Raw genomic sequence first — 13,453 nt, forward strand, 5'->3', positions numbered from 1 at the left:
AGGGAGAAAGGATCAACATCAGACAATGACCTTGATTCTCATTGTTCTAGAAACAGCTCTGATTACAACCAACAGAACCCTCACAAAACTATCAGCACTCATATGTCCCCGGAGGACATAAATGGCTAAAGAAGAAAAATTACCTGTGGCTCTCCTCTGGTCAGAATCTTTAGGTGATTTGTCACTCTTTTTGATTTCTTGCTAATTGAATGAATGTTTAGTTTAGACAATTTATCTTTAAGTGATTCATCCTCATCATTCCTCTTGTATTTTAGAACTGCAATGGAAGAATGCAATCACAGATTTGAACACATACAACATAGAAAGTTGCATCAAAGAATTCAAGATCCATATTTAAGACAGAAATCTAGGTGATTTTTTGACCCTCTGATGCAGATACAATATGCTCTGGTCCCACTGCCCAGGCATAAGTCCAGCTGCCCAACCCACTGACCAGAAACTCAGATGTCTAGGGGCCTGAGCGCCTCAAAGCTCAAGGTCCATTTACCTTCCACATTAAAGAAATCTCTGACACTGGAGGAAAACTTTCTCCCTTTTCAGATAATACATTTGTTATCTTCAGTCTCTAGAATGAAGCATCAAGACCTCGCTAAGGAAACTGTACCCCGCATAAGGAGACCTCAGACTCTAGAGGGACTCTCCATGAGCTGAGACATTGGGGATAAGCTGAGTCTTCTCTCAGAGCTTTCCTTTTTTATCTTCAAGATTGTTTTCACCTCTCATATTGTTCAAAATGTTAAATATTTCTAACATTCAGTTTTGGTAAGGGTGCTGGGAGATGGCCAATCTTACACACTGTCAGTGAGGATTCAACCAACACAGTTTTTGTGGAGAACAATTGGTCAGAATCTTCTAAATGTATCTTCTGTGACCAGGAAGTCTGTGCAGAGAATATGCTTTCCATAATTAAGCACACAAAGTTTTGTTTGCTACAGTATTTTTTTTCCAACAGCACAATACTGGGAACAATCAGAAAGTTTATCCATAGAGGAAGAGTTAACTAAAGTAGAACACACTCAGAAATAGAATAGCAGGGAACCATGAAAAAGAAGGCTAATATTAACTGGAAGAATGTTCATGACGTGTCATTGAGTTTAAAAAACGGGCCCAGCACACTGCAGTGCCATAAATGTTCAAGAAAGATGGAGAGAAGGAGAAGAGAAAGAAGAAAGAAAATAGGAAGAAAAAAAAAAGACATAGAAAGTCTGAAGAAAACTTAGGACATGTCAGCTGTGCAAACCGCGATCATGGGAATGGAAAATCTTTCCACTTTAAAACACTGTGAACGAGTTTAAGCAGACAGAAAAGTAAAAAGAACAATATAACAATTTTCTTTCAGCTTTGACATATCCTAACATTTCACCTTGCTTATCTTCATAAAAATGATCAGCTGAAGTTTCTATGATCTTCATCTTTGATCCCTTAAAGGGAATTATGATCCTAAAGAATGGGGTTGACTGTACCTGTATCTATTTTTATACATGGATTTGTATAATAGATAGTATCATTTTGAACATTTTTGGTGTTTATAAAAATGGCACCATATTGCATATATATATTCTTCTGTCACGTGTAATTTAGTTTTTAGAAAACTCAACATTGTGTTTTTCAGATTTATTCAATTGATGCATGCATTTTAACTTTTATGTTCTCATGGTATCATAGTGTCCAGGACATGGTTTGTCCATTATCTGGATAAATAGGTGAGCTATTTTCCTCTTGCTTTTATGAACAATACTAGTTACTAGTATACCTATCTGTGAGCATAGGGGAAAGGGTTTCTCAAATATCCAGATATTGATTTTCTGAATCTCAGGTGTGGGCATCTTTAACTTTACTAGATATTGTCAAGTTATTCTCTATAGTGGTGATTCCCACTACATTGTTGCCTGCAGCACTTAACATTATCCCTTAAAAATCTTTTTGCCAATCTGATAATGGGAATGGTATGTCATTGTGATTTTAATTTGCATTTCTCTCATTACAAATGAAGCTTAACCTTTTTTTTTTATTAGAATGGTTTTATTATTGATTTAATATCAGTAATTATATATTCTAGATAGTAATCCTTTGCCTGTGGACTATCTTTTAATTTATTATGGTGTCTCTTCCTCTACAACTTTTTTATTCTAGGCCCTTCTTTATAATTTTAATTTATTAACACAAATACAGATTATTTTTTTCAATTAAAAATTTAGAAAACAAAAACAACAAAAATAAATGAAATTGTTGGAGTAGTTAGCTGCAATGTCCTACCATTGTTTTAATGTTAGAAGTACAAAGCCAAGTACTTAGGGACACAAATCACACTGACAGAGGACCCACACAGTCTATCCCAATGCGTTACTACATCGCAGATGATAGAAACCGTGCAATTGTGCCTCCTGTTTTGAAATCTATATTTCATTCCAGACATGAATTTTACATCTCAGCTAACAAATACCTCACAATAATTCCATAATTTGAGAAAGAAATACACTTGCTCCCTTCAATGGAGGAATTATGGCTACAAAATCTCTATTCTTTATGTATTAGAACCAGAGGAACTGTATTAGCTGGGCCTGTTTCACCACTGATGTGGCTGGAGCTTCTCACTACTCCAGCTTTCTGGCCATGCCATGTCTCCTTCTTCCCACATGTATCACCAGTGACAGGAAGACTACATGCTATGATATCATCAGCCCACAGTACGTCACCAGGCAAGCAGTAGTCAATGGAGGTTGAGTAAAAGGCAGCTTGATTTTTTAAAAAATTGTCTTTTTGTGTGTGTGTGTGTGTGCCTCATGACCTCGAGTCCAGCTGGCCAGGCAAAACTACACTCTGTACCTTAGCCTCTAAGTCTAGATATCGAATGATCATGATCACAGCAACTGCTATAAGTACTTAGATATTCTGATTCTCAGAAGTATAGGCAGAACACTCCAATCACAGAAAACACTCAATTCATTATGTTTCTACTTACCTAAATCTTTCCGTCTTTTAAGTTCATTGATGTTCACATTAATGTCTTTCACTGCAGTGAAGGCATCTCCCAGTGCCCTGAAGTCTGGGTGGGAGGGTGGAGTGGAGCCTCGAAGTTCACACAGCAAGAGGGGGTATTTCATTACACGCTGGATTGGTTTGATCATCAAAGAGCCCATGTCCAGTAAGTTTGGTTTGCCTCTACGATAGAGATAAATAATATCAGTTTCCCAGACATTTGTTTTATCATTTTTGTGATTTTTATAAGTAATCCTGAAACTGTTCTTACCCTTTATTTTTCCTCTATTTGGCTGTATACAATTTCTAAGAATAGAGCAAGAGCAATGAGTGACAGAGAGAAGCCAGGCTAAAAGACTCTACTACTAAGCAAAAACCTACAAGAAAGCAAATGAGCGTTATCTGTCCACCAAGAAGGACTCAAAGCAGGATTTCCATCCATGTTCCTTTTATACTTTTTTAAATAACAAGATTGATAATAATAGTGGGAAATAATTTCAGAATGCATTTTTCCATGACAACCAAGAAAAATGCATTTTCCTGATGGCATTTTTGTGATTATTACTGAAGAAAAGAAATTCATTATTTAAAAAGTATATGCAAGTATACTTGCAAGTATAGTCAAAAGAAAGCATTGTTTCCTCTCTTCTACCAAATTGAATAGTTGAATTCATGATGTTTCAGAGGTTCTACCACAGTCTCCAAAAGAGATTTATAATAACTGCAACAATGTAAATTCTGTAAATTAATTATTAATACCGCCACTATCACTAATCATTGCTATCACACGACTTTCCACGATTTTCCATGTGGAATTCTTCTTAGCCAATAGATCTTCAAATGGCCACATAAAAGTGAGCATTCATGCCTGACTCTTCCTTTAGGAGCTTCTGAGATGAGAATAGAATTATTCCAACTAGCCAAGCAGTTCACAGGAAGTGAAAAACCTAGAAGTCATTGTCCAACCCACTGTTCAATCATTTTTTAATGAGAAGTCAGTGGTTTTTAAAAGCCTTTTTATGCAAAGAGGTAAATAAAGAAACACAATAAATGGACATGGGTAGAAATTGTGCTTTGAATCTCTTCTGGTGGACAGATACACTCAGTTGTTCTCCTTTAGGTCTTTTGTTTGCTTGGCTTTGGCTTTGGTTTTGGGGTTTTGTTTTTGTTTCTGTTTTAGTAGATAAGAATGTAGATGGTTTTCAAATCATAGTAGGTGAATTTTTTTATTCTTCAATTATTATTTCTAAATATTAATATAGAAGGACAACTTACCACATCATTGGAATGGTGAAATGGATCTACAAATCTTTGGACAAGATCAAAGATAAAAGTTTATCATCAGAAAAGGTCTGAAAACACCTCAGAGACCATCTTATTGAACTCTTCATTTGATAAATGAGAAACTAACAAACTTTGATGATCATGTGTATGTGCACACATACGTGTACACACACGCACACACACACACACACACACACACACAAGCCAGCCACCCTCTATTATATCTCCCCATTTTAATTTTTATGGTAGCACTTTTCAACTCTCTGGAATCATTTTGTTTCCCTATTTACCAGTTTATGCTCCATTTGTCTGTCATCACTATGTGTCTGGCATGACATATAGTATTTTCTCAATGAATATTTGGAGATTGAAATGATAGATTTTGGATTTTCTGTAATGTGCTTTTATCTTACATTGAAGTTTTTTCCAAAAACATTGCACAATGATCCTGAATAATAGAGGAGTTTTATCACATGCTGAGAAAATAATGACACTATAATAAAAAAAGATGGAAACAAACAAAAGTCAACATTTTTTAAGGAAAATCAAAGTAAATTTTAAGATCTGCAAGAGAATAAAAAGCTGTTTTAATATGATTTATCTTGTACTTTCTACCCATTTCTTAAGGAAGGGAGAAAGGGATATCAGGAGACAGGATGGCAAGGAGGGAATGAAGAAGATAGGGAGAGAGAGATGTTTTGGTTTCCAGGTGTACTGAGTGAAGCGGATGGGAAAAAATGTAAATCTATTATGAATGCTAAAAAATGTAACACAATATATTTTCTAACTGATGGTGTATCAAAAGCAGAACACTTGAATATGAAATATAGCATTTTCTTACATATCTCAAGCAGAAAGTCTTCAGCAATACAACAGTTTAGACAGTTAAGTAGAAATAATTCCCCTAAATAAAAACAAGTCTGGAATATAGAAGGTATTAACTTGACCAGAAGAAATCATATTATCTGTATGATTATAATCAGAATTTCTTCTACATGCTTCCTTTGACTATCATCAAATATTAGTTTATTTAATCTAAAAATTACTGAAAATGCCATCAATTATAAATATAATCAAACAGCTAAAGAAAACTCAATTTTAATAAGATAGTTTATTAGCATGGTCTATTGTTATATGCATATTTCAAATTTTTAATTACAAAAAATATATCCAGATGTATTAAAGGACATGCTTGTGTCTCCGAGCTGCCTCTTTTCTTCCTTATCAAGATCTTTCAAAAAACCAGCCTCAACTCTTTAGTTGTGTCCACATCTTATCATTACTTCTTTTTCCATTACTCTTTTACATCAAACTTCTAGTCTCTCCGTTTTCTCTTTCAAATGGTAATAATAACAATTATAAATGAAACTGTTTAACAAAGTGTCAGAAATGCAAATATTTTAAAAGGTTTTCTCAAAAATGAGAAATCTCCCAGACACTTTTGTCTTCAGACATGTACTTTGGACAGCCCAAGTGATGAGCAATGATATTCTGATATCTGCATCACACAGACAAGCAATATGGTAGAAAAGATAGAGGATGTCTTTTAAGATAATGACACTCCAGGCATTCACCCCATCTAATCCCTTCCAGTAAGATTAAGTTCTGATAACTGCGAGAGGCAAATGAGTCCTATGGGTGTTATAACCCAGCTTAGCCAAGCACCCATTATCATATGTATCCGCAAAAGAAAGTAACAATTTCCCATATACACCAGGCTAAAAACTAAGGTAGTCATTAATTTGTAATTCTGTTTCATCTTCCTCTGTCTTATCATGAATACTTCGACAAGTATTTAGTACGGTAAGTAGCTGCACTAATCTCATTGTGAATTACTAGGACTTCACAAAGTCAAGTAAACACAGCTGGCTTTGTTTTAACAGCAGCCAGTTTTGCTATAGCGAGCTTCCCATCCAGTACAAGAGAACAGTCTCACACTGAAAATAAAAATGACATTTAAACAATGTAAAAACTGCGGTGGAGGACAAAGAATCAGATATACAACATTGAGGTCCACCAATATATCTTAATTAGAGGGAGAAAACAGAGGAAGGAAAAATAATCATTTAACTATTGATCAGATTACTTTGAATTTCCTCTGTTTTATGACAACAAGTATCCTAATTTAATATTAATTTTACAGTAGCCACAAACCATGTATACTGTTATTGAGTTTATTTTCAATTCACTCTCCTTTAAAAACACCTTAAGTCAATTTTAGAAAAAACAGTATATTCTTATACACACAAATAAACAAATAGGATTTGACACAAATAAAAAATTGTGAAAATAAATACAGAGCCATTAACAAATTTTAGGAGATGTAAAGAACATGAATGAATAGTAATTGATTTATTACTGGAGAGATTTGAACCAGAGAGAACCAGTAATATGGAGAGGCAATAATTTAATCATTCCCCAAAGATTCATTAATTAACCCTAAGAACCTGTGGAAGTAGAGAGAGAGGGAGGTGGGGATTAGAATAAGAAGAACTGGTTGGAAACCTGTTTAAGAAATGGCCTAATTTCTAGGATGCTCTACATATAAGGAGATCATTTGGAGAACTAAGAAAGAGCTCTTGGAAATTGAAAGAATAATAGGAGAAATATTGGGCGCCTGGGTGGCTCAGTGGGGTAAAGCCTCTGCCTTCGGCTCCGGTCCTGATCCCAGGGTCCTGGGATTGAGCCCCACAGTGAGCTCTCTGCTCAGCGGGGAGCCTGCTTCCCCCTCTCTCTCTCTGCCTGCCTGTCTGCCTACTTGTGAACTCTCTCTGTCAAATAAATAAATAAAAATCTTAAAAAAAAACAAAAAAAGAAAGAATAATAGGAGAAATAAAATCTCACAAGTGTTGGAGAAAATGTTCGGGGACTTTCCAGAAAGAAGACCAAAAATACAAAGGGATATAAGATGGAAGGAAAATGTGAAAAAATTAGATTGGTCTGAAAGATCCAATATTGAAATAAGTAGAGTCCCAGAAAATGGGAACAGACCACCTATGGGGAGGAAATCGTCAGAAAAATAACTCAGGAGAAGGACATGAGTTAGCTTGTTGAAAAAACTCACTGAGTACTTAGCACAATGGAATTGGATTCACACCTGGGAATTCAGGGAACGTCCGACTATGGGAGACAAAGAGAAGACCCTATAATCCTTTAGAGAAACATGTGAACAAATGGGTACAAGCACATGGTGAAGAATGAGAACAAGCTTCAGCTTTCTTATAGCAACACTGAAAGCTAGAACATGAGGAAAAATTGCCTTTAAATTCTGAAGATGAGAGATTTTTAATTTAGAATTCTATACTTGGTCAAACTATAAATCACCCTGAAGGTAAACTAAAGAATTTTTGGATATAAAATTTCTTAAAACCTTACTTCCTGTCCATTCCCAGTGAACACAGGAAAGTACCGAAGGATGTACTAAAAACAGGAAAGAGGTAAAGAGATGCTCCAGGGTGACAAAATCTCCTTAAAGATAGCTGTGCCCAGTTACCCCGTCGAAACTCAACAGGTCAGAAAGGTTCTGGGAAAGACATTTTTAGGGAGAAGAAATTGAAAGCATCCATAATGCATCTAGCTGTCTCAAGAGAGATGACAGTCCTGAGTGTGCATTAATGAGTAGAACAAAGAAAACTGGGAAAATGAAAATCAATTAAACAAACAGTAAATAAATAGATAAAATAGGTCACTCCCATAAAAACAATTAATCAGTTTATTCCAAGGTTTAGCTCTGAAAAGGAATTTACTCAGATATACTAAATAGAAGAAATCAAACACTGACTATTGCTCCAATCCAAATGTCACCACGTGGGTAAACTGAAGAGATGGAGAGCGTGTGTGTGTGTGTGTGTGCGCGCACGCACGCGTGTGTGTGTGTGTAGTGGGGATGGCATAGGGAGAGAGATAAATTCTTGTGTTCCATAGGGGAAGTCAAAATATAATACCTAAAAAGGGAAAGCCAAACATGTTTTTAGGGTCATGAAGATAAGTACCAAAATAGTAACTAAAAGGTGTGAAAATGCTTATGTCCTTTAGAAGCAGGTAAGAGAAGAGGGGACTGCTATTTTTCTTAATCCTGTAGAACTTTTTTGTTGTTGTTGTTCTTTGAGAGAGAGAACAAATGGGGCAGGGAGCAGCAGAGCGAGAGGGAGAAGCAGCATCTCCACTGAGCAGGAAGCTCAAAGCAAGGCTGGACCCCAGGACGCTGAGCCAACTGAATCACACAGGTGCCCCACGATTTGGCTTTTTAAACCATGGCACATATAATTTAATAAAAACACAAAGATTTTTAAGGAGGAAACATGCAAAAATATTCAAGAAAATTCTGAACAGGAAGAATATTGAGCTGAGATTACATTTGAACCTTGAACATGGATTTGAACTGCACGGCTACTCATACATGGATGTTTTTTCAATAAATATGGCACAGGACTGAGTATATTTCCTCTTCCTTATGATTTTGGGTTTTTTTGTTTGTTTATAAAGATGTATTTACTTATTTTAGAGAGAGAGAGAACGAGCGAGCATGTGCTCTGCGGGGAAGGACAGAGGGAGAAAGAATCCTCAAGCAGACTCCACACTGAGCTTAGAGCTTCACAAGGGGCTAGATCCCAAGACCCTGAAACCATGACCTGAGCCAGAATCAAGAGTCGGCCTCTTTGCCACCCAAGCTCCCCCCACTTAATGATTTTCTTAGTAACACTTTCTTTTCTTTAACTTAATTTATTGTAAGAACACAGTATGTAATACATATAACTTACAATATGTGTGTTAATTTATTAGGTCCTCAGTAAGGCTTCTGGTCAACAGCAGGATATTAGTAAAGTTTTGAGGGAGTCAAAAGTTATACATGCTTTTTCAATTGCATGGGGGTCAGCACCCCAACCCCATGTTGTTTTTAGGGTCAACTGTAGGTATATCTTATATTAAAATATAAAGCTGCAGAAATGAAAGCAGTTTTGTGTGGGTATATATATGGACAGAAGAGTAGCACAACATAGAAAATCAAGAAATAAATACAAGTATATATAAAAATTAAGTAAATATCACATTCCTACTCTGTAAAAAATGAATTGTTCAATATCAGGTATTGAGATATTATCTAGTCTTAAAGAAGAAAATAACAAAAATAAATTTTTTACATCAAAATAATTTCTGTATAGATCAAAGACCTAATTGTTAAAAATGAAACTATACAAGTTGAAGGAAACAGGAATTACACTTTAAAACAATCCTGGAATTTTTAAGCAGGACACAATATCTAAAAGCCATAGTAGGAAAAAGTGATAAATGTATTTCGAAATTCAAGCTCTGTAAGGGGTGCCTGGGTGGTTCAGTCGGTTAAGCGTCTGCTTCCAGCTCAGGTCACAATCTGGGTGTGCAGGGATTGAGGCCCGCATTGGGCTCCTTGCTCAGTGGGAAGCCTGCTTCTCCCTCTTCTCCTCTCCCCCCACCCCCGCTCAGGCATGTGTCCTCTGCCTTTCTCAAATAAATAAAAAATAAAATCTTAAAAAAATTTTAGCTCTCTGATACTATACAGATAAAAACAAAAGCAGCCATAAACTATGTTAAAAGTCAAATGACAAGCTGGAAGCATATAAGACAGAAAAAGTGTTAATATACTTGCTAATTAAAGAGGCACTACCAATTAATTAGAAAAAGATGAACATCTCAATGAAAGTAATCAATAAAAAAGGCAGTCCATTAGAGGGAAATGCAAATGGTTAACCATACATGAAAAATGCCCAAGATTATTATTATTAATGAAAGTTAACACAATACAATAATATTTTAAGCCTTCTGTGTTGCCACAGGTAGTAAAGATAAACATATTGTTTCTAGGGCTGGCAAATAGGAGATAAATGGAAAAATCATATACAGGCAGCGGAACTAAAAATTAGCTTAACTTTGCTTACATTTTCTGGCAGTATCAAAAGCCCTTTGATCTAGCAATTCCACTTTTAGAAACTCATTCTAAGAAAATCAAGTTATTGTACAAAGATCATTTATAAGAATAAACACATAACATCAATCTTTACAGGCCAGAAAGACATCATTCAAGTATCTATAAGGGTTTGGTAGACCAAATTATGGTATATACATCAGATAAAATATTATGCAGTCATAAAGCAATGTGGATTCATTTACTGACATAGAAATGTGTCCATGATATACTGATGAATGAGGTAGTAACTTGACATACAGGAAATATATAGCAGTCTTATGTTAGCCAATACGCACGTGTGTGCGCATATGTGTGTGTGCGTGTGTGTGTGTAGAAAAAAATTGCAGTGAAATGAGGGATTCATGAAATGTTACATTAGTTAACTCTGGAACATGACTACCGATTGTCTTCACGGTCTTCATTTTGATTTTCTATATTTCACAGTGTTTCTTTAATAATTTAAAAATTATAAAGCTTAAGAAGGCAGAAATAATATTTTGGGATCAATAGAAATCCTGACTCCAAAGGTGGGAGTATCTGGTCAAGACAGAGAATACATATAAAAAAGTGTAAAAGCATAAAGATGAAACACAGCATCTCTGGAGAGAGTTAAATTTAGAATAGTTGAGTATTTCTTGCTTTAGAACATGGGACTTGTATCAAATGCTTTTTGGGGGACTTTTTGGTGCAGGATTCTATGATTCTTGTCCCTTCAGTACTGTCTTTGATGTTTACATAAGATTATAATTCAAAATAAACATTTTAGAAATTAGAAACATCTTTGACTTTTTCTGTATTTTTTTAAAAATGTAGATTGTAAAAATAATAATAATAATAATAATAGTAATAAAAAGGAACCCACACCCAATTTTCCATTCCCATAAGTAAGGAATTTTTTTTCGAGGCATTTAAAACGCCCCATCTCCTAAATGCACTTCCGGCCACACTATTCCTGGCTTTAGCTGCTAAGGAGCCAAATAATTACAAATCACTTGACACTGCGTTTTACCCTTTCATGTAGCAGCATGTGCGCCTCGTGACCAGAGCGAGAGAAGCTAGAAGGAAAATAACACACCGCGAGTGTGGCTTTGATGTGCATCCAGCCCCACGCTGTGATCGTTCGTCCTCTTTTCCCGGTCTTGATGTATAGAAATAGACTAGAGGGGGCATCCAAAGCCTGCTAACTTCCACGCAGCGGGACTGTCCTAAAGCTAGTGCCATTTTTTAAGCAAGTATCTCGATACAATGTACTGTTTGTTGTAGGAGCTGTGTATGCTAACTGTATTAAAAGAATCTCTCACTCTGCTCTGAATCTCTCTCTCGCTCTGGTCTTTTGGTCATAAAGACTTAAGCTTTAGGAAAAGAAGCCCGAGCAGAATTTGTAGCATAAGAAGTTCTTTGGTAATTCACATAGTTCTTCTGTGTGAATCTCCCATCCTGTGGCACAAGGCCATGGGCACAGGCTTTTTAATGAGACAGCCCTCTCCCCACCCCATCCAACCCTACCAGCTATCACAGAAGAGAAACCAGGAAGACCCCAGCGTGTGAAAGGACAAAGGCCCTCTTCCATTATGCAGGTTTTCAGATTCCGTGGTCTCAGAATCTGGAACTCATTAAACAAAACAATTTACATCTGTTCACACTATAGGAAATTATATATATATATGTTTTGTTTAATTAAAGTATATTAATTATATATATATATATTTTTTTTTTTTCTTTTGAAAGAAAAGACAATAAAGTGAAAGAACTGGATGTCTTTTTGGTGCCTGTGCCTTGCTGGTATGTCAAAAACTAACTTCTCTAGCCCCTGTCTGATGGATGCCTGGTACCGCACCTCACTTCTGGAATTCTGTCTTTCCTCATGGTTGCTATGCAACAAAGCATGAATGACAGGTATTTACAGCTTAAGTTAATATACTTTTATTTTGTGGGTTTTTTATTTCCTCATGTACAGTTTTGGGAGTTTAGAATACAGAAGCACGCACACACATAAAGACATGTAAACAAACAAACACACAGGCTGGGAACTCAGGCTGATTATTGTTTAGATTACTGCTGACCGTGCTAAGCCAAATATGTGCATTTTTTCAAGTCCTGGTAAATTTGAGTTTATATTTAAGCTAATTCCATCTTTTCAATATTAGACTAGACATGCTTTCCCTTCTATAAAAACGGATGTCTTCCAAAGTGTATGTCTATGTGTGCTATTTTAATAATTTCTATATTGTCTTAGCAACAAGTTATTTTATTTTAATATTTTAAACATATTATATATGAATGTTTGATTTTTTTCTTTTTGAATCATGAGTCCAAATTAGAAGAAACTCAATATTTGTCATAATGCATGAAGAATCTTTTCTTTTGTACATTAATCTACAGACATTTCAAAAACATTGTGGTATTAATCTGAGATTTTTTTTTTTTTTAAGTCTAATGTCATTCTTAAGAAGGTGTGTTTTTGGATACAGTACGATTGCTTAGCATATGTATGTTGAGCAGTTCCTAAAGAGTTCCTGGCATCAGCAAACTTGTGATTTAAATAAATTGTAACCCAGGATTCTTGTAAAACGTTTTGTAAAATACATGAGATAATTTAATATGTACAGTCACCTCAGACAAATTGGAAATAATGTATTAAAAGCAATAAACATAATTGTAAAAAACAAAAATTCTAAATTTTGAAAATACTCAACAGGTTTTCCCCCATGACCTTTTTAAAAAAATTTTTTATTTAAATTCAATTTAATTAATATATGGTGTATTACTAATTTCAGAGGTAGAACTCAGTGATTCTTCAGTTGCTTTTAACAGCCAGTGTTCATTAATTCAAGTGACTTCCTTAATGCCCTTCACCCAGTTACCCATCCCCCACCCTCTCATTAGCATTACATTTGATTTCTATTATTAAAACAAAAATACTTACTCTTGCATGTATATTTTCCTGAAAGAAAGGAGGAGAGAAGCAAATTAATGTAAATCTGCATATTTGAAGTAATATGCAAACATTATAAAACCTTCAAATTTTTACTACATAAAATAAAATTTTAAGTTATTTTCCATGAATGTTTTATAGAATGTGTTTCATTATTTTATAATCATATCTCTAAAATGTTATCTGTAGCATGTTTACACCATCTTTGTTTCACACTCAATATAGGGTTCGAAACTATGGATTCAGTTTACAGAACTATTGATTTTGATTATGTGAAAATGGATTTAAAC

General features: G+C 35.1%; 1 protein-coding gene across 1 annotated transcript in view; it reads right to left on the reverse strand.

Annotated features, from left to right (window-relative positions):
• The window catches only part of ARHGEF38 (Rho guanine nucleotide exchange factor 38), a 132,819-nt gene that overhangs the window by 23,862 nt on the left and 95,504 nt on the right, over window positions 1–13,453 (reverse strand). Inside the window, exons 5-7 of the mRNA XM_044224362.1 lie at window positions 13,155–13,172; window positions 2,984–3,183; window positions 144–277 (exon numbers count right to left, since the gene is read on the reverse strand). Of these exons, the coding sequence (XP_044080297.1) occupies window positions 144–277; window positions 2,984–3,183; window positions 13,155–13,172 (352 nt within the window). The remainder of the gene's footprint in view (window positions 1–143; window positions 278–2,983; window positions 3,184–13,154; window positions 13,173–13,453) is intronic.

This window comes from Neovison vison, chromosome 11, assembly GCF_020171115.1.
Source record: "Neovison vison isolate M4711 chromosome 11, ASM_NN_V1, whole genome shotgun sequence".
NCBI lineage: Eukaryota > Metazoa > Chordata > Mammalia > Carnivora > Mustelidae > Neogale > Neogale vison.